The sequence below is a fragment of the Dermochelys coriacea genome, chromosome 2 (genome assembly GCF_009764565.3).
Source record: "Dermochelys coriacea isolate rDerCor1 chromosome 2, rDerCor1.pri.v4, whole genome shotgun sequence".
Taxonomy (NCBI): Eukaryota; Metazoa; Chordata; order Testudines; family Dermochelyidae; genus Dermochelys; species Dermochelys coriacea.
Window position 1 is genome coordinate 189,985,482 of NC_050069.1, and position 27,509 is coordinate 190,012,990.

Here is a 27,509-nt window from a genome sequence, read left to right on the forward strand (position 1 = left end):
GGAAATCGAGGCTCAGGTGATCTTCAGGTGGGATTCCGCCTGTTCCTAGAGAAGGGCAGCAAAGGTGTGAAAAGATTCTGACTATCAACAGATGGCTCAGGCAGTGGTGCTATAAGGAGGGCTTTGGGATGTATGGCCACTGGGAGGCATTCATGGACAGAGGACAGTTCTCTCGGGATGGAATTCATCTGCGTAGGGAAGGAAATAGACTTCTGGGATGGAGGCTGGCACAACTGATTAAGAGAGCTTTAAACTAGGAATTTGGGGGAGATGGTTGGGAGATATCCAGGTAATCTCCACGCCGGATTTTAGCATAGGGAGGGAAGAAAACAAAGTAAGAAAGGATACAGCCATGTGTAGGAGAATGGACATAAGGAGGAAGGGCAATGTGGATACCAGTCTAATAGGTCATACTTGCTGTAGAATGTCCGTGCCTAATGGGGTAAAGAATGTGAGCGAGGCCAAACAGCAACAATTAAGATGTTTGTATACCAATGCGAGGAGCCTAGATAACAAAATGGAGGAACTAGAGCTCCTGGTGCAGGAAGTGAAACCAGATATTATAGGGATAACAGAAACTGTGGTGGAATAGTAGTCATGACTGGACTACATTTATTGAAGGGTATGTGCTGTTTAGGAAAAACAGAAATAAAGGTAAAGGTGGTGGAGTAGCATTGTATATCAATGATGAGGTAGAATGTAAAGAAATAAGAAGCGATGGAATGGATAAGACAGAGTCTGTCTGGGCAAAAATCACATTTGGGAAGAAAACTACTAGAGCCTCTCCTGTGATAGTACTTGGGGTGTGCTGTAGACCTCTGGGATCTAATTTGGATCTGGATAGAGCCCTCTTTAATATTTTTAATGAAGTAAATACAAATGGAAACTGCGTGATCATGGGAGACTTTAACTTCCCAGATATAGAGTGGAGGACAAGTGCTAGTAATAATAATAGGGCTCAGATTTTCCTAGATGCGATAGCTGATGGATTCCTTCAGTTGCTGAACTGACTAGAGGGGATGCCATTTTAGATTTGGTTTTGGTGAGTAGTGAGGACCTCATAGAAGAAATGGATGTAGGGGACAACGTTGGTTCAAGTGATCATGAGCTAATTCAGTTCAAACTGAACGGAAGGATTAACAAAAATAAATCTGCAACTAGGGTTTTTTATTTCAAAAGGAGTGACTTTCAAAAATTAAGGAAATTAGTTAGGGAAGTGGATTGGACTGAAGAACTTATGGATCTAAAGGCAGAGGAGGCCTGAGATTACTTCAAGTCAAAGCTGCAGAAGCTATCGGAAGCCTGCATCCCAAGAAAGGGGAAAAAATTCATAGGCAGGAGTTGTAGACCAAGCTGGATGAGAAAGCATCTCAGAGAAGTGATTAAGAAAGAGCAGAAAGCATACAGGGAGTGGAAGATGGGAGGGATCAGCAAGGAAAGCTACCTTATTGAGGTCAGAACATGTAGGGATAAAGTGAGAGAGGCTAAAAGTCAAGTAGAGTTGGACCTTGCAAAGGGAATTAAAACCAATAGTAAAAGGTTTCATAGCCATATAAATAAGAAGAAAACAAAGAAAGAAGAAGTGGGACCGCTAAACACTGAAGATGGAGTGGTGGTTAAGAATAATCTAGGCGTGGCCCATTATCTAAACAAATACTTTGCCTCAGTCTTTAATGAGGCTAATGAGGATCTTAGGGATAATGGTAGCATGACAAATGGGAATGAGGATATGGAGGTAGATATTACCATATCCGAGGTAGAAGAAGTGAAACTCGAACAGCTTAATGGGACTAAATCGGGGGGCCCAGATAATCTTCATCCAAGAATATTAAAGGAATTGGCACATGAAATTGCAAGACCATTAGCAAGAATTTTTAATGAATCTGTAAACTCGGGGGTTGTACCGTATGACTGGAGAATTGCTAACGTAGTTCCTATTTTTTAAGAAAGGGGGGAAAAAGTGACTACAGGTAACTACAGGCCTGTTAGTTTGACATCTGTAGTGTGCAAGGTCTTGGAAAAAAATTTTGAAGGAGAAAATAGTTAAGGACATTGAGGTCAATGGTAAATGGGACAAAATACAACATGGTTTTACAAAAGGTAGATCGTGCCAAACCAACCTGATCTCCTTCTTTGAGAAAGTAACAGATTTTTTAGACAAAGGAAATGCAGTAGATCTAATTTACCTAAATTTCAGTAAGGTGTTTGATACGGTGCCACATGGGGAATTATTAGTTAAATTGGAAAAGATGGGGATCAATATGAAATTTGAAAAGTAGATAAGAAATTGGTTAAAAGGGAGACTACAGAGGGTCATACTGAAAGGTGAACTGTCAGACTGGAAGGAGGTTACCAGTGGAGTTCCTCAGGGATCGGTTTTGGGACCAATCTTATTTAATCTTTTTATTACTGACCTCAGCACAAAAAGTGGGAGTGTGCTAATAAAGTCTGCGGATGATACAAAGCTGGGAGGTATTGCCAATTTGGAGAAGAACCAGGATATCATACAGAAGGATCTGGATGACCTTGTAAACTGGAGTAATAGTAATAGGATGAAATTTAATAGTGAGAAGTGTAAGGTCATGCATTTAGGATTAATAACAAGAATGTTAGTTATAAGCTGGGGACGCATCAATTAAAAGTAACGGAGGAGGAGAAGGACCTTGTAGTATTGGTTGACCAGAGGATGACTATGAGCCGCTAATGTGATATGGCCGTGAAAAAAGCTAATGCGGACTTGGGATGCATCAGGCGAGGTATTTTCAGTAGAGATAAGGAGGTGTTCAGTACTGTTATAAAAGGCACTGGTGAGACCTCATCTGGAATACTGTGTGCAGTTCTTGTCTCCCATGTTTAAAAGGGACGAATTCAAACTGGAGCAGGTACAGAGAACGGCTACTAGGATGATCCGAAGAATGGAAAACCTGTCTTATGAAAGGAGACTCAAGGAGCTTGGCTCATTTAGCCTAACCAAAAAAAGGTTGAGGGGAGATATGATTGTTCTCTATAAATATATCAGAGGGATAAATACCGGAGAGGGAGAGGAATTATTTAATTCCTCAGTACCAATGTGGACACAAGAACAAATGGATATAAACTGGCCATCGGGAAGTTTAGACTTGAAATTAGACGAAGGTTCCTAACCATCAGAGGAGTGAAGTTCTGGAATATCCTTCCAAGGGAAGCATTGGGGGCCAAAGACCTATCTGGCTTCAAGATTAAACTCAATAAGTTTATGGAGGAGATGGTATGATGGGATAACATGATTTTGGCAATTAATTGATCTTTAACTATTCATGGTAAATAGGCCCAATGACCTGTGATGGGATGTTAGATGGGTTGGGATCTGAGTTACTACAGAGCATTCTTTCCTGGGTATATGGCTGGTGAATCTTGCCCATACGCTCAGGTGATTGCCACATTTGGGGTCAGGAAGGAATTTTCCTCCAGGGCAGATTGGAAGAGGTCCTGGAGGGTTTTCTCCTTCCTCTGTAGCATGGGGCACGGGTCACTTGCTGGAGGATTCTCTTCACCTTGAAGTCTTTAAACCATGATTTGAGGACTTCAGTAGCTCACGCATAGGTGAAAGGTTTATTGTAGGAGTGGGTGGGTGAGATTCTGTGGCCTGCATTGTGCAGGAGGTCGGACTAGATAATCATAATGGTCCCTTCTGACCTTAATATCTATGAATCTATGAGTATAATGTATTAAAGACAGAAATGGTTATAAGAGAAATAAATATAAAACATTTTATAGTAGCTAAAACTTAAACTAGACTTGGTTCAAGGTAAAATCCCTACCACAGGTTCCCAGCACCATTGCTGACCAAATTCTCAGAACAGGAACTCCCCCAAAGTCAGTGGGCTGGTTCCTGTGTCATCTTAAGAGAAAGATAGAGAGATAACCTGGGGTGGTTTTGCTCCTCACTTTTATAGTCCAGTCACCCTTTGAAATGCATTTTCCTGAGGGTTACCCGTAGATAAATTTCCTTCCTGCTGTGAGGATGGAGATATGGAGTCTCATGGTGAAAGAGGTTCCATGTTATTGTTTGCTAAAATGCAGATTGATCTGTTCCTGCCCCACTTTGTTGCCAAAGAATGGCCACTTGATGGGTGATTGCTAATACACGTTGATGACGCCTGGCTAGAGGTATCAGCTTGTCCTTTGTCTTTGAGAAACTGGTTTACCCCCTCTTGCTGCCAACTTCCTCAAGAAAAATCAACCAGATCCACCATGAACTCCCTGCCATCCCACCCCATGGGCTGGAATAGCAGCATTGTATAAACTGTGTTGCGGCTTCCTGGGTTGGCTGTGGTTTGGGGGCATTGAAGGACATTTTCCCACAAACCATGATTTCTCTGCATATGCATATATACACTTATGTGTTATAGTGCACATTTTCTAAATTAATTGAATACAGTACGTATTTTCCCTACAGGTTGCAATTATTCATATGGTCTATTAAGTAAATCACTTGAGTTATGATGTAGCAGGAAGATAATAGAATGTTTTTTCCCTTCTCTTTACAGGAAATAACCACTTGTTTGCCAGAGTACTATAAATGGACACAATACCTCTTTATTAACTTATTTGAAGCTGGATTAGTCTATCAAAAAGAGGTAAGTGCAAACATTGACCTATAAAATTATGCATATACCTTAAACTTAATGTCCTAAGTCACTCATACTATAAATAACATCTTTCAGGCTCTTCAGTTCACATTCATTAAGGGGCAGATATCTGCATTACTGTGTTTGTGCTTTGTATATCACTGTAAAAGATAACAAAATGTTAATGGGTAACTATCTTCCACTGCTAGGTATAATGGCAAGGTAAATCAATGATCTTTATTATCAAAGTGGTATACAGTGGCCCTATGTGCAATATTGGTATGCCAAATGAATGTAGATTGGATTTGTTTATTTCATGGCTCCTAATGTCATAGAACAACTCCTGCTTCCTTAGGGTGCTATCCTCCTCCTAGCAAAGGTACTGGAAGATTTACCATTGACTTAAATGGGATCAGGATTGACCTCATCAGCAATAAGACACTTCAATCTGTGCTGACACCAGTTAATGCACATCTTCAGCTTTGCCTCCAGCACACTTGACATATGCCTTAAACAGTCTGAAGTATCATTTATTGCAGTTATAAATGGAGTACTAGAGGACCAACTGTGGCTTTGCTAAGGCTATAAGGGTAGCCTTGAGCGAAGATGGATGTAGAGCTCCATTCCATTATTGTGAATGCCAGGCTAGTAATTACCAGTTTACACATGATTTAATTAGTCTGGGAGCTGGAGTCAGTGAAAATTAACAGAGTCTGTCTCTGTCTTTCAGCCTCAGTAAAGAACCCAGTTTATATTCATCACAACAGAATCCTGTCTCTTCTCTAAAGTGAGAGACTGCATGAGTTCTGAACACGAGTGGAGAGGATGCAGTAGTGAGACAGAAGGGACAAAACACAGCTTTAAATCCCTGATTATGACTTTCAACTATTGACTTACATGTGTTGTTGCTCTATCTTTTTCTTCATTGATTGTGATGGAGTTTCCTATTTGAAAAGTTCTTGATTGTGTAGTAGTGCTAATTAACACCTCTGGCTCATGGCTAGTTTAATCATAATCCCAGATTTCTACATGTATGTTTCTCCTCAATATCAGCAAACCAAAATCATCCCATTTCTTCCCAACTTTGGGTCATAGTTATTTAACAAAAGAAAACTAGTTCATAATGATACTGCTTCATTTTGGCTTTTTAGCATTTATTATTTTTTTAATATTGTCTGTTTTATGTTCATCAATGTTTTATTTTAACTTTGCAGTGGTCTAATCATCTTGTTAGGGAGTTCTTTATAAATAAAATGGTCACTATTTTTAGAGCCACTTTTACAATGTGATATACCATTATTGAAGATATGTATTTTGATTGGCTTTGAAAATGGATTGTAATAAATTAATCTCGCATGGTCTGATATTAAGTATCTTCTTAATTTAAAAAAAGTTTGACTTTATTAGTAGGGTAAAGATAAAAGGTAGCTGAATCACATTAATCATGAATTCCCATGAAATACTTGTATTCATGTGAGCGTGATTTGAAGATAGGAATTTAAATTTTTCATCAAAAATATCTATATTTAATTCATTCTGTCATTCATTTATATTGTATAAATCAATGCAGGCAATCAGATGATGCATAAAAAGTCACTGTTAATAACAATAGTATTCCTAAGGGGAAGGGAATCAAGCAGCTGCATGCTACAGTATTTCCCTTTACACAATTTGTGAAGTGGTTTTTGCTGTTTCCCAAGCACAGGCATTGCGTTTAAGAAGAAAAAAAAGTTTTGAAATCGGGATATTTTGAAAGGAGAATGATGATAAATATTCAAAATGTAGTAACATGAGAGAGAAAACCCTTATTTATTTAAATTCTGAGATTTTGAGTCTTCCCCCTACATAATAGGTTTATTTAATTTATTTCAAATAATGTGTTAATGTATAAAACGTTGTGGAGCAGAGCTATTTTTCAGTTTAACTGTAAGTCACTTTGAATAGCTCAGCTGAAGTTACTAAATGATGCTTTATATGATGGATTGATTTTCACAGTTGCTGCTATTCTTTTCTTGTTTAAATTTCCATTCATGTTTTTTTTAAATAAATGCCTGTTAGCATATCTCTTTCATTTACCATGGCATGAGATTCCTTCAATCTCTTATTATAAACAGTAGAGGTTCCAATCTTTCAAAATTATGCATGTCTTTTTCTGCTATGTGTAACATGCAGTATTTGTGATTTAGGCCAAAACACAAATTGCATACATGTGATTAGGGCTTGACTTGAACACAGATATTTTCTCCACTGTACCATTTTGTATTTTCTAGTTTACTTGGATTGATATAAATAGGAGAGCGGGATATCTAAAATAACCTACATTGAGTAGTCAAATTCAGTGCAGGAAATGTTAACTCTGTTTAACTTACTTATATTTACAGCTGACCAGTATTATTTATTGAATATTTTTATATGTGATTCTTCATCCTCTCAGGTTAGAGCTCCTTAGCTATAAATTTTTCTCATACTTACCCCCAGAGATTTTGGATCAGTACCAGCCTATTTAATTTCAGACTATATTCTTGCTCTGTAAAGTCAAAGAGAATGATGTTCAGTAGCGTTTTAACTTCATTATTGAAGATAACAAATACCCTTGGGTCAGTATACCCCCGTTAGTACAATCAATCCAATTATACGTGTCTTAACTCTGTAGAAAGGTAGCAGGCTTCATTGTTGGCCTTTGACTTCTGAAGAGCACAGTGTCCAACAGATCCTCAGTTGAGTCTCAATTCATGGAGATGACTCTAATGGACATTTTTATGCAGAGATCATGGGAGCCTTGGAAACTATCTTTGTACTGGGTACTGTCAATATCTGAGAAGTTAGATCCACTTTTTGTGACACATATACTAAAACTAGTACTTTGTTCCTGAAACGTTTTTAGGCCATGGTTAATTGGGACCCAGTGGATCAGACTGTTCTAGCAAATGAACAGGTGGATGAAAATGGCTGTTCGTGGCGTTCAGGAGCAAAAGTGGAACAGAAGTACCTCAGACAGTGGTTTATCAAAACTACAGTTTATGCAAAGGTGTGAGTATGAGGTTTTTGGATATCATCCCATAAAATCTTTCTTCAGGTCTTCATCAAGCTAGCAGGATAATGTATTATGCATTCATGCATGCGTGCAGACATTATTATTCCTATTTGCCTTTCTCCTCCGCCTCTAAAGTAAGAGATCTAAATAACTGGTTTAGGATTCAGCAGTGGAAAAATCAAAAATGGGAATGGTTTGTTTTCACCATTAGGTATTATTTGTTTATATCCAGTTTTTATTTTTTTCTCATATATGGCCAATCGGGAAGATTAGGTTTGCCTTTCATACGTGCTTCTTATAGGTAAGGATCAGTGTTTTAAAATATATTTGAATTGAGTAACCCTGTCAGAGTCTCTTCTCTTGTCATGTGAATCTTCAGCTAACAACAGGGACTGAATAATCATTAATTATATTTTTTAAATTCTTTTTCCTCCTTGAAGCTTCTACAAAATGTTTGATCATTACCCATTTAATATAAACAATCAAGGCACATACTATAGGTAAATCATCTTTCTGTTTATCTACACTCCTCTTTTGTATACACTTGCTTTCTCTGTGTTACTATGTTTCTCCCTTTTTTCTGCTGGCTACTACTTTTGCTTAACCTCCAAGTATGTGCTCAAGTAACCCACCACATAGCAATCATGCACAAAGGGTCAATGATGTGTTATGCAGTCACCTTGGCTGTTGAATTAATCAAGTGTACCTTGTTTATGCACATAACGTTCTTTAGGCTTCCAGTATGTCAGGAGAGATTTTTTTGGTTTGTTTTTAGAATTGGTTATTGTTACTGCACCTATATTCATTCATTTCTTAAAATAAAGAAAACAAACATTGAACAAAAATGCTGTTTGGTCATATGGCACTTCACCAATGATGACACATTTTCAAGGGTAGAAAGAGTGACAATGCTTTAAATTTGTAGCAGGAACCCTTATTTGTTGACTATGCCGGTATTATTTTAAGTAATCGTGCCCATGTTGTCTCATTTTTCAAAACTATCAGTAAACTTTAGATACTGTCAAGTAACTTTTATAGATTCTTTTTTTAAAAAAAGTAAATTTTAATTAGCTTTTTTGTTTTGACAAATTTCTTTGGTAAAAGTATAATGGGCTTAACGGATGGCATTATTATTCAAACTGTTATCTGTGCATTTTAGAATCTTACACTGAAATATTTAGTTACTATGGTTACTCAGCTAGGACTGTATGCAGATTCATTGAAAAAGCTATCTGTTAGTTATTTCTGTCTACAACTGTAAAATGGTATAGTTATTTTTTATGCACAGTCAGCTAAGTCTTCAAATCATGATATGTAAGGTTGGCCTTTGTTAGTCCTGCCCTCTCCTGAAGGAGTGCTATGAAAATTTCAATAACATTTTGATATTTGGTTTTAAAAACTCATCACCAAAGAGCAGAAAATAGATACATTTCAAATGTTGCAAAACAGAAACAACTTCAAAATTAATTTTTTTTTCATGAATTCATATCCCTGTTTTTTGTCCGACTCTAGGGTAATATATTTATATTTATTTTAAAAGTGTGGAAATTGGCAGGAACCACAAAATCCTGCCACAGTTAGTTTATAGCTAACTCTGAGAATTGATCTCTCTGAGTGCATGTTTTTTAAACAGATATTTAGAGGCACATCCTTCCTGTAGTATATAGGTTGAGTAGCTGGATAGTACATTATGAAGTTTTAGGCATAGCTTCCTACCCAACCCATGGATGGAGAAATGGTCAGTGAAGGGACCTACAGCTCAGTTTCAGCTTTTCCCTTGGCTTGCCCTTATACCTAACAGTCCCTTTCTCAGCATTGTGTAGGGAAACCCCTCAAAGAAGGATTCCAGCACACAGGAGTTTGTACCTTCTGGCCAGTGGTTAAGCATTCAGCCCTACCAACATCCACATACTGTGGAATCATGGGAGTTCCACTGCTGTCCCTCCATTTGCCTCTTTTTGAGGTAGAGAGCTAAGTTTGTGTCACTGTGAATGTATTCATGGATGCATATGGTTTGTTAAAGTGCATAAATTAAATATCAGATATGAAGAAAAAGACAACTGAGGAACTGTCTAATTTGAGTGAGGCAACAGAAGGAAATATTTCAGTGTTGTTAAATCTCATATTGATTTGCCTTTAGAATTAGAATTCTGTGCTCCATGGAAAACCTTTGATTGTGCTGTTAATATCAAGGACAAAGGAAATCTTGAAAAATATCACAGATTTTTTTTAAAAAATTAATGCTTATTTCCTACTGTATGATTTTATCTGCCAGTATTTAGAACAGCATTTCATGCTGAAAAAAGTGAAATTTGTGTGTGATGAGCACAGGTGGGATTAATAATTAACACAAAATTCTTACAAGGAGAGAATGCTCAGATTAAAAGCAAATTCTAATTAACTTGTATTAATGGTTTGTTATGCCATAGAAAAGTATTGCAGTATATAACTAGTCTTGTGTCCTGATTTCATGTTTCTTGAATATTTTTCTTGTTTTATTTCTGTGGTACTGTACAGAATGGCTGCCTCCTTACTCCACAATAAAATAAAACCAAAGACTGCCTTTTAGTGGAGAAGGGATCTTGACAGTATCTCAGCTAAAGTGCATAATGTAAGATAAAGGCTCAGTCGTGAGGAGAATTAGTTGCCTTTTAATCTTTAATTTTTCAGACTCTGGAATTTTCTGCTTCCCGTACTTAAGGTTCTGTCTTAGATTTACCATCCCTCTGGCTGAATGGGGCTGATACAAATCTCTTTGGAGCCCTTACTCTTGAGTCATGTAAAGCACCATCTCCCTTACGGGGCCTAGAGCACTGTCTCCACAGCTCTCTTGGCATTTGTTAATGCAAGGAGTGAACCCATGTCCCCCACATAGCAACACAGGAATGACTTGTAGGCATCCAGGCCAGGCTGTTCTTTCAGACTTAATATAAATAAAGTATAGCATTAAATGCTACAATACTATAGATCTAAATTCCTACTATACAATAGTAACTAAAGCAATGGACTTTCAGGGTTAATTTTTTTAAATAGAAACAACTAATCTATTTCAGTGCTTGAAGTCGGATTTGTAGAATGAATATGACTGTTTTTTCCAGTTTTCTCCAAGTGGTACATTTGTGACTGAAGAATATGGGAAAAAATTCTCTTCAGTGACATAAAGAGAGAGAGAGCTGAATATTTTAGGAACTTAATTATCTTGTCTTTTATAACTCAGTTATTTATCTCGGTTATATCTGGTCAGGCAGCAGTGTTTATTGACAACCAGTTACAGAATATAGAAAAAGGCAAAAACTGCTGAGAATTGAGGCCCTTGCCAGTGAGAGTTTGAAGCAGGTACAGTACCAATGTTATTTCTCCTTGTGTATATATATTTTTTCAGGATACTTCACACTTGGGAAATAAGATTTAAGTGTGACTTATAGTAGTGTAGAAAGAAGCAATTGAAGGTTGAGGAATAAAATAATAAGAGATTGGGAAATATAATTAAAAATCCAGTTCGGTAAGAAAAAGAAAAAAAGACATGAGTTGGAAATACTTCAGTAGAGTATTAATAAATAGATGAAATATATGTAATGTTATCTTTATTTGCCACCATATTGTTGTGTGTTAAATTATAGCAAATGACTTTCTGTAGCACCATAATACTTGAATTATATTCAGTTACTGTATTGGGAGTATGGGTAAAATATAGGTAAGAACTTAAATTTTGTCAGCTTAAATTTAACAGATCTTGAATATACCCATGGCTACCTACTAATCTGATTTCAAACCCAGCACTTTTCCCCACTATTTTGTGTTTAAGTGTTAAGACATTTTTGTGTATTAATAAATTGAATACTTTCGAAGTAAAATAATTTGCCCACTTCTTTGTGTTATCCTCTTATATTTGTGGAGCAGTTCAATCATCCAATTTCTTAAGTGTCAGCTGTAAGTAGAATAAAAAATTTTGGTTTTACATCTTGCATGTTAAGTTTTGATTTCCTCATAGGGTAGGAAGTGTCTGTTTACTTCATTTACTGTCATTGAAGTATTGAAACTCTTTGTATCAGTAAGGATATGATATCAGGCATCCATCTGTCATAAAATTCATATTTCCCTAAAGTCAGATAGAGATTCAGTTTTCTTTATTTTAAAATCTGTCACCCCACTCCAGCCCATCCCTTTTAGTGCAGCAGAGGAGGGATCTCTTCTTTGTTCAGAAACTATTAGGAAAACATTTGTTTTAAGTCTCTGTACCCTGAATTTATTTGAATAGATCGCTATGTATAGGCTCTGTTACCGTATAATTCTTGGCTAGACTAGAAAATTTGACCTGGCTTTACTTTGACTTTGTTTCTATTGAAGATTGTTATTCATGCCTTGCATTTCCCATGTCAATTATTATAATTCTTTCTTTTAGATCTGCTTAAAATTGGTACCTTTAACCTTCAGAAAGTCACAAAATGGTGCTACTCTCTTACTTGAAAGTGGGGCCATCTCAAAGGATGATATTCTCACTGATCTTTAAATCTGCCCTTCTGATTTCCATAATCTTCCTTGGACTTGCACTATTCTAACTTTTTGATCTCATTTACCTTCTGTTTTACTCACACCTCATTTACTGTACTCCTCCTTCCTGGTGTTAGAGAGTTATTTTTCTTGTGGTGCTGTATCTGTATTGTAAATTTCCTTCCTTGTAGGCCAACCAAAGGGAGGAAAGTTGCATCTAGAAAGAGAATCTGCTACTTATTTTCTTCAAGTTTCTCTTTTAAAAGCTTCTTCTTAAATGTGAAGATGGAGTTTATTTTCCTGACAGTTTTATCCTTCTCCATTTGGCAAATAGTATTTTCTGTTTTTCATTTGTTGCAGAAGTCAGTATGATAGCTGTTATGTTTATTTCTCTGTGTGCTGGACCTACTACTGTTGGTTGTTTCTCTAGTGTTAGCTAGTTAACAAATTCTACAAAGCTGTTGGCTTCAGTGGGAGCTGTACACTTTTTTCTGAGGGCAGAAAATGGCTCCATGTTATTTAAGGAATCCCAACAAAATGGGCAGTGATTTTTTTTAAGTATCAACAGTAAAAATAACAGAGTTAATGATATTTAAAGTTTAAAAAGATATTTTACAATCTACAGGAAATTCCACACTGGATTATATCAACCATATTATTAGGAAAGTTTCAGGTCTAAACAAGTTAGACAATTGTCTCTTTAAATGAAATTGTATAGCTTTAAATATATATTTAAAACACACAAATATATGTAATATATACATATTTGTGATTTTGTGTGTGTGTATGTGTGTGTGTTGTGGCGGGGAGGATGGGAGATTACAAATGTATGAAACATGTTAATAAATTGATAGCATTTTAAGTGTTTCCGCATTCTGTCTCTGACTAGCGTTTCCAGGATTATCTCTGTGGCTGGTTAGAGATTCAAGTGTGTAGTTTATTTGATCTCTCTTAGCTTTCTTATATATGTGTTAAATTAGCTTATTTACAAATCACAAGTATTTCTGAGAAAGATTTTTAAAACGTCTGCCAAATCATTTCCCTACCTTTCTAACCACTTCCCTCAAAAATATTCAGATCATGTCCACCCCTGGAAGATGCTCTCATATCTCAGTCACTTTTTCTGATCTGGTACTGATATTCTTTACTATTTCCTTTTCCTCCCCCAGCAGATGTAGGTTTGTTTCTATCATTGTCCTTTTCTTGGTTATGAACATGATCATTCTTTAATCTTTCCAGTTCTCTTTGGTACCTTACTTATGTACGGGCTGGTCTATATTACAAAGTTAGGTCAATTTATCTACATTGCTCAGGGCTGTGAAAAATTTCACACCTGATATGACATAATTAAGCTGACCTAAGCCCCTGTGTAGACATTGCTAGACAATGGAAGAATTCTTCCGTCAACCTAGTTACTGCCTCTTGGAGAGGTGGATTTACTATAACGATGGAAGAACCCCTTCTGTTGTAATAAATGTCTATTCAACAGCGCAACAGCAATGTTTCTAGTGTAGACATACCCTGACTCCTGATTTGTATTTCTTTGTTCATTTTGTTAGTGTGTGTATTGCCAGAGTACAGTTTAAACTTTTGTTACACCCTTATTTGTCTTAGGTCACTTAACCTTTCTCCTTGCGTCCATTCTCTTTGTCACTTTATCGCATTTGATTTTATTCAGTTCTTTGTTTCAGACTTTGCTCTGCCAGTGGATGCCTTTATTTTCCCAGCTGTTTTTGGTGTCTAATCTAATTACAGAACTAGCTTTTGGCCACATTTATTTATATTTTCTCTATGGTTCTAAATTGTATCTTCCCTGTTTGAAAACAAAGTGAGGGACCAGAATTTTCAAACTTGGGTACCTGAAGTTCAACTCCGAAATACATATTTCAGGCACCCAAATAAGTGCCTTGATTTTCAGTGGTGCAGAGCACCGTGCAGGCACACACTTACGTGAAGAATTTTCTGTGCTTACAGAGTGTATAAGGCTATGTATTCACTGCAGAGTTAACTCTAGTTATTTACATGCAAGTTAGTCTAGATTGAGTGAGAGGGTATGTCTCCACTGCAGTGCAAGCCAGAGCTCAGACTTATGCTCAAGCTCTAACCCCCCTTTCGTCTACACACAAATATCTCAGACTCTGGCTTAGACTCAGGGTCCTAGGACTCTGCAAGAGTGGAGGGTCCAAGCCCAAGTCAATGTGGGACCCAGGGTTTGAGCCCTAATGCTTTGCAGTGTAGTGTGCTATATCGGGGGGGCATCAGTGGCTATACTGAGTGTCATGAGCAGCATCACCCACTTCAAGTCTACCATGTCTGTCGTCGTCCCCCTCCTCCTCCTTTTCCTGCTGCTGCTGCATCATTAGTTCTGTCAAGTGCCTTTGGTGGGTCAGAAAATGCTGCGAAACTGACCAGCAGCATCACTTGGAAGCACTGCCCACATCCTGAAACAGGAGCAAAAGCCCGAGCAAGAGAAGTTTCTGAAATAGCGATACCTCCATATTGATGGCTCCAGTAGCTGGGAGTACACAGACCAAAATGACAACTCATCAGATTGTGTTGGCGGGCTGTCCAAATTTCCTGTAACATGTGGTGTGAACAGTAAAATTTTCCCTCACTGCACCATGAACAAGGGGCTAAAGCAGCCACGTTTCAGGAGGACATTGGGATGTCTGGGATACAGTAGCTTGGACTCAGGTCTGTGTACTGCAGTGCGAAAATTGGAGCCCCAGGTATGGGCTTGGGTTAAAAAACTCTTAACCTTTCGTTGGCAATCAGTGTAGATGCTCAAGCACAGGGATCTCAAACCCAGGGTCTGGGGACTCAAGTCCCACTAACCTGGAGCTTACGTTGCAGTGTAGACATACCACAGAGTATGTTTATGCTGCAATAAAAACCCCACAGCATTGAGTCTCAGAGCTAGGTTAGATGACTTGGGCTCGCAGGCCTCAGGCTGCAGGGCTATAAAATTGCAGTGTAGATGTTCGGGCTTGGGCTGAATCCCAGACTCTAAGACCCTGTGAGAGAGGAGGGTCTCAGAGCCCAGGCTTCAGCCTGAAACCTCTACACTGCAGTTGTATAGCCTGCAGCATGAGTTCTGCAAGCCCAAGTCAGCTGTGTTCATGCCATGGGTCTTTTATTGGATTGTGGATGTACCCACAAAGGCCATCCACACTGCAAAATAACACTCGGGCTGCACAGAGTGATTGGATTAGCTACACAAAGTGATTATCATTTGAGGAATTGTGCTAACCTGATCTGTAGTTTATATTTTCTGATGGGCCAGCCAACTCAAGTTAAAAGCACTACCACACACAAGTTGACTGTTTGTGTGTGTGTGGAATGGACATGAGTTAGGGGCAACGTTCAAATTATAAAGAAAATCCTAATAGTCATGCAGTGGATTTTGAAGAGAACAGTATCTGTCTAGCCAGTCCTGTGTCTATTGACCTACTTGCACACTCTTAAAATGTATTTATATATAATTATTTTAAAAGAAATTATCCACTCATTGGTTTGTATTCTGCATTCCTTGCATTGGGTTATATGTAAGCACTCAGTATTCACTGTAGATAGAGCCCAATATTCTTTGGAACAGGACACTAAGCATGGTAAATAGTCTTAACGTGAACATTTAGAACAGTACATGGACAGTAAAAGGAATTGTTGGTTTATATTTCACTTACGTTATTACATAATTTTCTTTAAAAGCAGCAGCAGCAGCTTGGCATTTTTATAGCTATAAATCAGCAGAAAAGGAAGTGGTTAGTTGAGGATGTAAAAGAAGGTTAATCTAATAAGGAATAATAATCCAAAACAGTATTTAGCTATGGAGTGTGGATGATGAAAATGTATTATATTGTGAATCATAGAGTGAATCATAGTAAAAACATCAGTAGCCAGCAATTAGCATTTGTAGCATGTTTTAAGTATATAATTGTTGACATTTTTAGTATAATTAAAATATAGTAATTGAAAAGAGCAAATTGTGTGTTCAGTAATTATATTCTATGAAGTGGAGCCTAATTAGTGACATATAGTATGAATGATCCATGTTCCCTGGTAATTGTAAATTAACAAAATAATAAAAGGCTTTCATGTTTCATGTTGGAGCTGTGCAATTTAAGGACGAGTGATACAGCATATTGACTTCCTCTACTTAGAAATTAACTACTGAATGTTGTATCAACTATCTTTCTGTCTGACTCATGCCTCCAGCTGTATTTCTGCCAAGGTAAAAGATTTGGACAGTGCTGGAATACTCTTAGCAAAAATGTCAAATCTTATGAAGTATAGATTGAGATGGGGTTTCCATTATACCCACCCCTCAAATTCTTTGTTTAAATTCTTTGTGTTTCTTTAATTAAAAAAACCTTTGCAAATTCTGTAGACAAAATGAGCAGATTTAACACAATGCTTCCAACAGCAATCATAATGCTGCCATGCCGTTTGTGTGCCTGAGCGCACACACTAAGAAAGCAATATGTCTATAACTGTCTATATAAATGTACACAAACTGCATACAAGTTACATTAATGCAAACTGCTAGATTATGGATGGGAAAAATGCAAACTGCTACATTATGGATGGGAAGAAAATAATGGATAATGTGGGAACCATCGCTGTGAATTTCTTCTTTGTTATGTGGGTAGAATCTTATCTGTAATATTGTATTAACATAACATTTTACATTTAATATACACCATTATTGTCAATTAATATTATTTGTATTGCAATAGCAACCAGAGGTCCATCCCATTCAGAATTGGGCCTGTTGTTCTAGGTAAAATATAAATAAAATTATAAAAATCTCATAAGGTATGTAAAAATGATGGACAGCATCAGCCTCATTGTTATAGTATGACAACTAGTTGAGTTTGAAAAATTTAGGATAAATAAATGTGACCTATCTGTAAACAATTTCTAGGCTATTGGCTAGAGAACTAGTCCAAATATAGCATTCAGTCCTGCAAACACATATGCATATGAACAGTCCTGTTGTGCTCAACAGGACCAATCACATGCATGTTTTCAGGATCAGGACTACAATTAACACAGCTTTAAAGTGGTATCGTTCCTTGTTTACTTTTTCTTCCTAGTCTTTCTGTGTTCGCTGTTTAAGACTGTGCCCATAAGGAAGCTATGTCTCAAACAATTGGATTCACCACATTTATGGCCTTTGCCATGTTCCACTAGTTCTTGAAAGATATGAAATTGCGGGGAGCTATAGTGCAAGAACACCTTGTTCATGTTTTTACTCGTGCAGCTCTACTGCTGTGCCCCTTTATAGACCTAAATTTGAAAGTGTTAATGTATGTGTTTTAGTATATGCTATAGTTCTTAACACCTCGTTTATATTGTGCCAGGCCATGCTTGATTCCTTGTCTGATCTCCCTGAATGGTATGGTATAAAGGAAATGCAAGCAAACTGGATAGGTGATTGTGTTGGATGTTATCTTGACTTCATGTTAAAGGTGAGTCAGAAATTTGACCATCCCTTTCTTTGTGTGGATTATGCAAAATGACTAAAATGCATAATGGGATTTCTCTTAATATCTAGAAGACTTTTGAAAGTTAAGGATACTATTACATATTGTTTATGTGTGTTTTTATATAGATGTGTTTATTACATGTAACACTTCGCATTATTTTTATTCTTACTGCACTATAACATTCAAAGTTCATGGAAGATTTCCTGCAGAAAAATTGTGGCAGACCTTAGTATTTTTGTAAGTGAACTTTTACTTAATAACCCAAATCTATGGCTGATCAGAATTCACAATTCTAACCCAAAGCAAATTAAGATGTGAGATTACTTAAATATATCAGGTTTAATGGAAAGCTAATGTCATGAGACTACATTTAATCACTGGATGGAGTAAAAAACAGATATGTAGGGTTAAGATAAAATAAAGAGGACAGGTATGTTGAGCTGTGTTTCTGAGGGTTCTGGTAATGATCATATCAGCTTCATGAGTCACATTTTAAAAGCTCCTGTTCTTCACTGTACTGGAATTTATTCATGGGAGAAAGATAGTATGCATCTGATGAAGTGAGCTGTAGCTCACGGAAGCTTATGCTCACAAGTACTCCTTTTCTTTTTGCGAATACAGACTAACACGGCTGCTATTCTGAAACCTATCAAATAAATTTGTTAGTCTCTAAGGTGCCACAAGTACTCCTTTTCTTTTTAGTAACATTTTAGTAGCTTCTCATTAGTATAAAAAGCAAGAAACTGAAATCCTTTATCAAAATTTGTTATTTGAGTTCAGCAGTTTGGAACCCTGTAGCTGTTCAGTTTTGTCTGTGTGTCCTAGGGTCCACAAAGTCCACTGAAGAGTGCTGAGAAGTTATACATATCTAACTTTCATCTCCAACCATTCCCAAGAAAAGCCAGCTGCATCAAGTATAAGTGTTTTTGCTAATGTGGTTGTTAGCTCTTGGGACAAAAAACATATGAAACTATTATTAATTCTTAGTAGGACTAAAGAAAAGCCAGTAGTATTTTGCAGCTGAGTCTTTAAAACTATTTTTGGTTAAATGCTTTAGGTACAAAAGCTTTTTTTGCTTAATATTTGTTTTTCTTCCTAACATTGAGTCCCGCCAACCCGCATGACCACAGAAACTTTTTAAAGCAACAGGGGTTGTTGAGGGTGCACATATATACCCCTCAAACCTGTAGATATCAGTAGAGCAACAGGGGTAAGAGATTTGTTTGTTTTTTCTTTTCTTTCACTGGCAATGGAAGAACTCCACTCTTGGGAAATCTGTGCTAAATTGAGCCTCTTTATATTGAAAGTACTATTTATTGTAAGTACTATGTTTAATGCAAACTAGAAACTAGATACTGAGGAACCTAAAGAAAAGTGCTGGATAAAATAGGTAGGTAGGTAAGGAGAACTTAAGAAAAGTACAGGTACACTTTGCCCTGTGCTCTGTTCACAGAAAAAAGAGAATATTTTACATCCTTTTGGAAAGATGCAAAAGTGAAATGACTTGATGATGATGATCAAGTGATTTTCAAAGGTACAAACGGTGTTAGGCACCTAGCTCCCAATCACTTCGGTAAGATTAGGTGCCTAATTGCTATGGCTTAACATTTCATAAAAGACTAAAGACTTTAGGTGTTTGTTTTAATTTCTGGGAGCCCAAATTGAAATACCTCAAAGGGGCTCTGCACTTCTGAAAAACAGGCTACCTTAGTTAGAGGCTTCTGAAAATGTATGCCTCGATGTGCATATGAAAATCTCCTCTGAGAGCTCCATGTGCTAGAGCATTTACCTGGACCAAAATTCTGTAGCAATTCTGCAGTAGCTTCATTTAAATTTTAAAAAGGGCAAAGGTGTTAACATAACCCCAGTCCCTGTCCAACAATAAACCGTATTAAACAAGGTCCTGGGTTTGGTACACAGACACCTCGGCCAGCTTAGTACCATAGCAACCATTAAAAATCCTTATAACCTTTTTATTAAAGATACAGAAAAGAAGGAAAAATAGCTAAAACACTTGAAATCTAAAGTATTATGTAAAGCTTTCATTTTAAGCATATCCCTTATTCCCGTTCTATTTAGCTAGAGAGTTTTTAGAAGGAAAAACACCCTTGTTTGACAGTCTCTTAGATGGTGTTAATAAGAAGTTAGTTGTGATGGGCTAGAGTTGTTGCTTCTTCTGCTGCTGCTGTTAAAATCCAATCCCTTTCTTCCCAAGTGGTGTTTGGGAGCCAGCTGGAGCCAGTAGAGGTGGCGATGTTATCTGGGTCCCTTTCTCTAGCCCAGTCTGGTCAGGACATCTCAGGATTAGGGTAATGAAGGCCCGAGGTCCCAGAAGATCATGGGGGTGGAAGCCATGAAGGTGAAGCTTGCTTCAGTAACCACCATTTCTGTTATTTCACATTGTCAGTTCTTTCTGTATTTTCTTTCCCCCTAAAGTCTGTTTCTTTTAGTAAAGAGTGATTGATGGAATGGCACAGCCCCACATTATTTTGCACACCATTAGGCCTAATATCTGATGCAGCAGTTTTGGTGCACTAACTTCCTAAGCAGGCAAAAGTTATAGACCAATTGTCACAGCAGAAGGAAAAGTAAAAAATGGCATTTTAATGGAGAAAATTAGCAATTAAACTGCTCTGGAATACTTTCTGCTCTTTATCAGGTTAATGGCCAAGAAACAGGAGAGAAGCTAGCTGCCTATACCTATACACCTGAAGCCATTTATGGAGCTTCCCACTTACATGTTTTACCTAATCATAGACTACTGCATGGAAATAGTAGTCTGAAGGAAGTGTTGCAGAGTGAGTTTATCCCAGGCAAAGGTGAGTTTTTGTTCAGATTTTATTTTATTCTGAAACTGTGATAGTTTTAGAGATTAATCTTATAAAAAAAAAAAAAGTAAGCACAAGCATGAAAATTCGTGTTGAAGAGGAACAATTCCTTTTGATTCTTTGCACATGTCAAGTAGTATCACTTTACCTCACCCTGACTTCAAGGACAGTGCGATTACAATAGCTGGAATATCAGTCTTAGTATTATAATGGTTGTAAAACCTTTAAAGAAGTCAATTGGTTGCATGAAAATAGTGGAACATATTCCTGTTTCTGTTCTGGGCCTTTTCTATCATAAAATAGTAGAAAGCTTCAGGCTATGGTTGTAGTTGCCCAGTGGAAAATTCTCCTGGTGGAGCGTTGCCTCTTCATTGGCATAAAGCTGGCATAGTCAGCCACAAATACCTCCCCATTCTGCTACCCAATCCATGGGATGTAGGGGGCATGTGGGAAAAGATGGGAGTCTGGAGGGAGCATGGCTAAGATATGCTTTGTCACGCTGATCCTCAGCTGACATAACATCCCAGTGAAGTAAGTTAGAGCAGTCCCATGGCTGGCCTTGATTTATTCTGGAGCTGGCACAGACTATCGTCCAGGGTAAGAGAGTTATAACTGACTTCCTAATAGACACCGCACTCACCTGGGCTAAGTAGAGGTATGGCCCATTATTTTGTTACTCATATCATTGTGAGTTTCCAAATGTAACAGGATGCCTTAAAGCAGATTAAGTACAAATGTATATATTTTATTTCCACTTCATTCTGCTAATACATGTATTTTTATTAAGTTGAAAAAATATTAACTACCTTGTGCACATGTGTTTATAATATAAGGTCAAATCCTCTGCTTTGCTCCTCTTACGCTCATTGGAGCAGATAAGGGAGACCATCAGAGAATCAGTTGTATCTCCTTGACTCTCTTCCCGATGTCTGGCTTGGGTATAGATTTAGGGCCACTCTAAATTGTCACAGCTCACAATAGTCCCTAAGGGGCCATCTGCCTGCTGTGGGTAGTTGGAGCACAGTGAATTTCAACTACTCTTCCCCACTTCAGAGATTAACAAATTTATTTGAGCATAAGCTTTCGTGAGCTACAGCTCACTTCATCGGATGCATTCAGTGGAAAATACAGTGGGGAGATTTATATACACACACAGAGAACATGAAACAATGGGTTTTATCATACACACTGTAAGGAGAGTGATCACTTAAGATGAGCTATTACCAGCAGGAAGGAGGGGGAAGGAGGAATTTCCAGCAGTTAACAAGAACGTCTGAGGAACAGTGGGGGGTGGGGTGGGGGGAGAAATAACATGGGGAAATAGTTTTACTTTATGTAATGACTCATCCACTCCCAGTCTCTATTCAAGCCTAAGTTAATTGTATCCAGTTTGCATTTGCTCAAGAAACTCCCTGAAAAAGCACAAGAACAAATCCGCACAGACACACCCCTGGAACCCCGACCTGGGGTATTCTGTCTGCTACCAAAGATCCATAAACCTGGGGAGAAAACCTTTTGTAGTGATAATCAAGGTGGGCCATTTCCAGCAGTTGACAAGAACGTCTGAGGAACAGCGGGGGGGAGGGGGGCGGAATAAACATGGAGAAATAGTTTTACTTTGAGTAATGACCCATCCACTCCCAGTCTTTATTCAAGCCTAAGTTAATTGTATCCAATTTGCAAATTAATTCCAATTCAGCAGTCTCTCATTGGAGTCTGTTTCTGAAGTTTTTTTGTTGAAGAATTGCCACTTTTAGATCTGTAATCGAGTGACCAAAGAGATTGAAGTGTTCTCCAACTGGTTTTTGGACTTCCTTCCTGGACACTATGGTGCTAATAAGCGATGGTCACATAAACACCACCCTATACCGGAAACCTACTGACCGCTATGCCTACCTACATGCCTCCAGCTTTCATCCAGACCACACTACACGATCCATTGTCTATAGCCAAGCTCTACGATACAACCACATTTGCTCCAACCCCTCAGACAGAGACAAACACCTACATGATCTCTGTCAAGCGTTCTTACAACTACAGTACCCACCTGCTGAAGTGAAGAAACAGATTGACAGAGCCAGAAGAGTACCCAGAAGTTACCTACTACAGGACAGGCCCAACAAAGAAAACACCAGAACGCCACTAGCCATCACCTTCAGCCCCCAACTAAAACCTCTCCAACGCATCATCAAGGATCTACAACCTATCCTGAAGGATGACCCATCACTCTCATAGATCTTGGGAGACAGGCCAGTCCTTGTTTACAGACAGCCCCCCAGCCTGAAGCAAATACTCACCAGCAACCACACAACAGAACCACTAACCCAGGAACCTATCCTTGCAACAAAGCCCGTTGCCAACTGTGTCCAGATATCTATTCAGGGGACACCATCATAGGGTCTAATCACATCAGCCACACTATCAGTGGCTCATTCACCTGCACATCTACCAATGTGATATATGCCATCATGTGCCAGCAATGCCCCTCTGCCACGTACATTGGCCAGACTGGACAGTCTCTACGTAAAAGAATAAATGGACACAAATCAGATGTCAAGAATTATAACATTCAAAAACCAGTCTGAGAACACTTCGATCTCTCTGGTCACTCGATTACAGACCTAAAAGTGGCAATTCTTCAACAAAAAAACTTCAAAAACAGACTCCAACGAGAAACTGTTGAATTGGAATTAATTTGCGAACTGGATACAATTAACATAGGCTTGAATAAAGACTGGAAGTGGATGGGTCATTACACAAAGTAAAACTATTTCCCCATTCCACCCCTCACCCCACCCTCCCGCTGTTCCTCAGATGTTCTTGTCAACTGCTGGAAATGGCCCACCTTGATTATCACTACAAAAGGTTCCCCCCGCCACGCTCTCCTGCTGGTAATAGTTGTATGGTAACACCCATTGTTTCTTGTTCTCTGTGTATATAAATATCCCCACTGTATTTTCCACGGAATGCATCCGATGAAGTGAGCTGTAGCTCACGAAAGCTTATGCTCAAATAAATTTGTTAGTCTTTAAGGTGCCACAAGTCCTCTTTTTCTTTTTGTGGATACAGACTAACACGGCTGCTCCACTGAAATCTTCCCCACCTGTGACATGCTCGCTGAACTGAGTGCTGTAGGGACAGTGATATAGGAACTGGCTATGCCAGGTTTATAGCTGTTGGAGACTTGCCCACCTGGGGGATATCCCCAACAGGAAAGATGAGCCTGATTCCATCCCTTTTGCACCACTGTGCACAGGGACAGAGCTGACCAAAGAATCTTTCTCAATGTCTTTAATAACATAACTGCATACTGCTTTTTCCACCTCGTTCAATGACAGAATACATGGCTTAGAGAATGAGGCAGCTGTTCAAGAATTATTTTTATCTTCACTGCTCTGCCTCATTAACTTCATACCCTCCAACTTCTGGAGGGAATGAGGAAGGAATCCTCCAGAAAAAAAAAATGACATGTAATTAAAGATAGTGCCATAATGTAAATGTGCAGGGAGCGGAGTTAAGGTACTTCCTGACTTGAATGGTTCATTTTTACAACCTTGATATTTTTCATATGGAATCAGAAGAAACTAGGGCCAGAAGGTATTGGTTATCCAGACCCTTTTCCATGGGAGTCAGGAAAAACTGGAGCTGGGATATCAGAGGGATTCTGTTGTATTATTAAAAACTACTGTGCCTGTGAGACATGCATGTTAAGCTCTTATAACTCAGTTAAATCAAAACAGATTTTCATTGGCCCAGGGAAAGGCACAGCTGCATTCTAGGGATTATATCCTTGCCAATTTTTATATTCCTATGCCAGACGACTGGAGCACAAAAGCTGTGCAGTAAAGATCTTGTGTTACTTTTTATAATGGCAAAAGTGTATTTTTTACACATTTCCTACACAAAAATAGTTGAACCATTGTTGCTTCAAGTTGCCCAAAGAAATTCACCCTCCCATGAGACCAGATCTAGAAAATTTCAGCCAGAATGATGGAAGTTTGAGAAAGTTATAAGCAATTGAAAAGAACCTTTAAAATGGAAACAGTTACACACCTTGTGACACATCCTCTGGGTACAGTCTGGACTGTGGGACCATTGTGTCCCATTAATTCTCCTCCCGGGGCTGTCTCTTACAATGTGCTAATGACAATCAGCAAAACCCCTCCAGGTGCTGTAATCACTCAGTCAGCAACATGCAGGGACACACCCAGCTAAGGTGCATGAATGCTCTGTAAGCCACTCATGAATTATACAGCGAGAGGCCCCAGCCAATTTCCCCAGACTTGTACCCCAGAAATGTACCATTTTACACAGCACAAGACCTCCCCTTGAACCGTGCAAGCTCATCAATTAGTTTGCCACTTAGTTAAAGGAAAGTGGACGTGCACCAGCCTTTGCAACGTGGGGCTAGGTAACCCCCATTGGGTACATGCTCTCTCTGAGGAGTCTCTGGGAGAGTGGATTCTTACTGATGGGCAATCAACACATGTCTGGCTGGTCCTGGTGTAAATCTGTTATGTCAGTTGTTCTTTGTTGCCACTGAAAAGTATTTGTGGGCATTTTCCACTTACCCCATATTTCAGTAACAAACACATAGCAATACTTCATAGCTTCACATACAACGATAGTACATATAATCCAACAGGATAGTAATGTTCAACGGATTGAGACTTTTTAAATGATACCTCACAAGGCATACTATGTACAAAACATATCATAATTATATCACAGTGGTAAATATGGAGGTTCCAGGGTGCTATTTTAAGGTAGAGTACCACACACCTCTACTATAGTATAGCTATGCACTCATGCCATTTACTTACATATTTGTGTACATCTATACAAAGAAGAACTGTAGTAACATCCTGGTCCTAGTGAAGTCAAAGGGATGTTCAAGCCACATGCCCATCCGTGGGCCTGTTGGTAAACAACAAAAAGTCAATACTAGTGCCGCTGCAGAGGATAGAATTCATCGGAGCAGGTCCTCGACCTGCTCCAGAGCATTCCTGATGCTGGAAAGATTCCATGCGTTGGCAAACCTCATTGCAGAAGTCTCTGACTTCCCTCTGACTACAACCAGGATCTGTCTGTGCCTGCTGGGTCACACGGCAGCATGCACTTACGTGGTCTGCCATGCCAAGTTCAGGATGTGGCCCTTTCAACAATGGCTGGGAATGATCTATTCCCAGTCCCGAGACGCCCTAGAAAAGATCATTACCATTCCCCAGGCGTTACTTACCTCACTGTGATAGTGGACTGAGCTCAGGACAGTCCTGGAGGGGGTTCCATTCAACAACCCCCTTCTCTCCATTGAGTTGGTGTTGGATGCCTTGGACCTGGGCTGGGGTGTGCATCTCAGTCACCTCCTGACACAGGAGGATGTGATCCCCAGAGGAGGCGAAGTTGCACATAAGCATCAAAGAGCTCCAAGCAGTCCGGCTGGTGTGCAGTCGTCTTGCCCCACCTTTTGGGCAAGGTGGTATGAGTCCTGATGGACAGCACAGCCTCGATGTTCTACATCAACAGGCAAGTGGGAGCGCACTTGTCAGCCCCCTTTCAGGAGGCACTCCATCTATGGGACTTCTGCATCAGCCACAAAATCCACCTGGAAGCTTGTCACCTTCCCAGTGTCAAGAATACACTGGTGGACCAGCTTAGCAAGGACTTCTCCTCTCACAAGTGGTTGCTCCACCCAGAGGTAGCCTACATGATCTTCCAGAGGTGGGGAACTCCCCAAGTGGAAACAGGAAGTGCCATCCGTTCTGTTCTTGGCAAGGTCTGAGCAGGGGATCCCTCTCCGACTCCTTCCTCCTGTCATGGTCAGGGAGCCTGATGTACACATTCCATCTGATTCCACTCATCATCAGGGTCCTGGCAAAGATCAAGAGAGACAAAGCGCAGGTTTTTGTGATCGCCCTGGCATGGCCTCGCCAGCATTAGTTTGGCATGCTCATTAACTTGTCAGCGGCCCCTCCCTGGCCCCTGGCCAACTGACCAGACCTGCTGTCAAAGAACCACGGTCAGCTCCTACACCCCAACCTCAAGTCCCTCCACTTCTCGGCGTGGATGCTGTGTGGCTGAACCCAGAGGAGCGGGCCTGTTCGGAAGTCATCCAACAGGTCCTCCTGGGGAGTAGGAAACCGTCAACTAGACTGACTTAGCTGGCCAAGTGGACGAGGTTTTCCTCTGGGGGTCCGAACGTGGCATCTCTCCCTCGCATTCTTCCATACAGGCTGTCCTGGATTACCTGCTCCATTTGAGGAACCAGGGGCTGGCGCACTCTTCAATTAGAGCAGTGGTTCTCAAACTTTTGTATTGGTGACCCCATTCACACAGCAAACCTGAGTGTGAATCCCCCTTATAAATTAAAAACACTGTAAAAAAAATATTTAACACTGTTATAAATGCTGGAGGTGAAGCAGGGTTTGGGGTGGAGGCTGACCTGCTCGCAACCCCCATGTAATAACCTTGTGAACCCCTGAGGGGTCATGACCCCTAGTTTGAGAACCCCTGTATTAGAGTGCATCTAGCGTCCATCTCCGCTTTTCACCCGCCGATCCAAGGACAGACAGTGTTTTCCCATGACATAACGGTCAGATTCTTGAGGGGGATCAAGTGACACTTCTTGTGGGTATGGGCTCCTGTCCCACAGTGGGATCTTAACTTTTTCCTCTCTAGGTTCACTGGCCCGCCCTTTGAGCTGCTCGGTCCCTGCTCCTTTTCCCATCTGTCATGGAAGGTCGCGTTCCTGGTGACAGTGATGTTGCTGTCAGAGAGACGGGTCTCTGAGGTTAAAGCCTTGACCTTTAAAGATAAAGATAAGATAAAGTTCAGCTGCGGCCCAACCCAGCCTTCCTGCCGAAGTTGATATCCACCTTCTATTTAAACCAGGACATCTTCCTCCCGGTGTTCTGTCCCAAACAGCACGAGACCAGTAAAGAAAGGGTCTTCACTCTCTGGATGTCTGAAGGGCCTTGGCTTTTTACTTAAAACGTACCATAAATCAACATAGAACGTACCATAAATCAGTATTCTGTAAATCAACTCAGCTCTTCGT

At 39.3% G+C, this 27,509-nt stretch overlaps 1 protein-coding gene across 3 annotated transcripts in view; it reads left to right on the forward strand.

The window, feature by feature from the left end:
* Window positions 1–27,509, forward strand: part of LARS2 (leucyl-tRNA synthetase 2, mitochondrial) — a 114,417-nt gene that overhangs the window by 39,396 nt on the left and 47,512 nt on the right. For all 3 annotated transcript variants that reach the window (XM_038392130.2, XM_038392131.2, XM_043508881.1), the window contains exons 6-9: window positions 4,530–4,619; window positions 7,495–7,638; window positions 17,499–17,606; window positions 20,284–20,443. In XM_038392130.2, coding sequence (XP_038248058.1) covers window positions 4,530–4,619; window positions 7,495–7,638; window positions 17,499–17,606; window positions 20,284–20,443 — 502 coding nt within the window. The remainder of the gene's footprint in view (window positions 1–4,529; window positions 4,620–7,494; window positions 7,639–17,498; window positions 17,607–20,283; window positions 20,444–27,509) is intronic.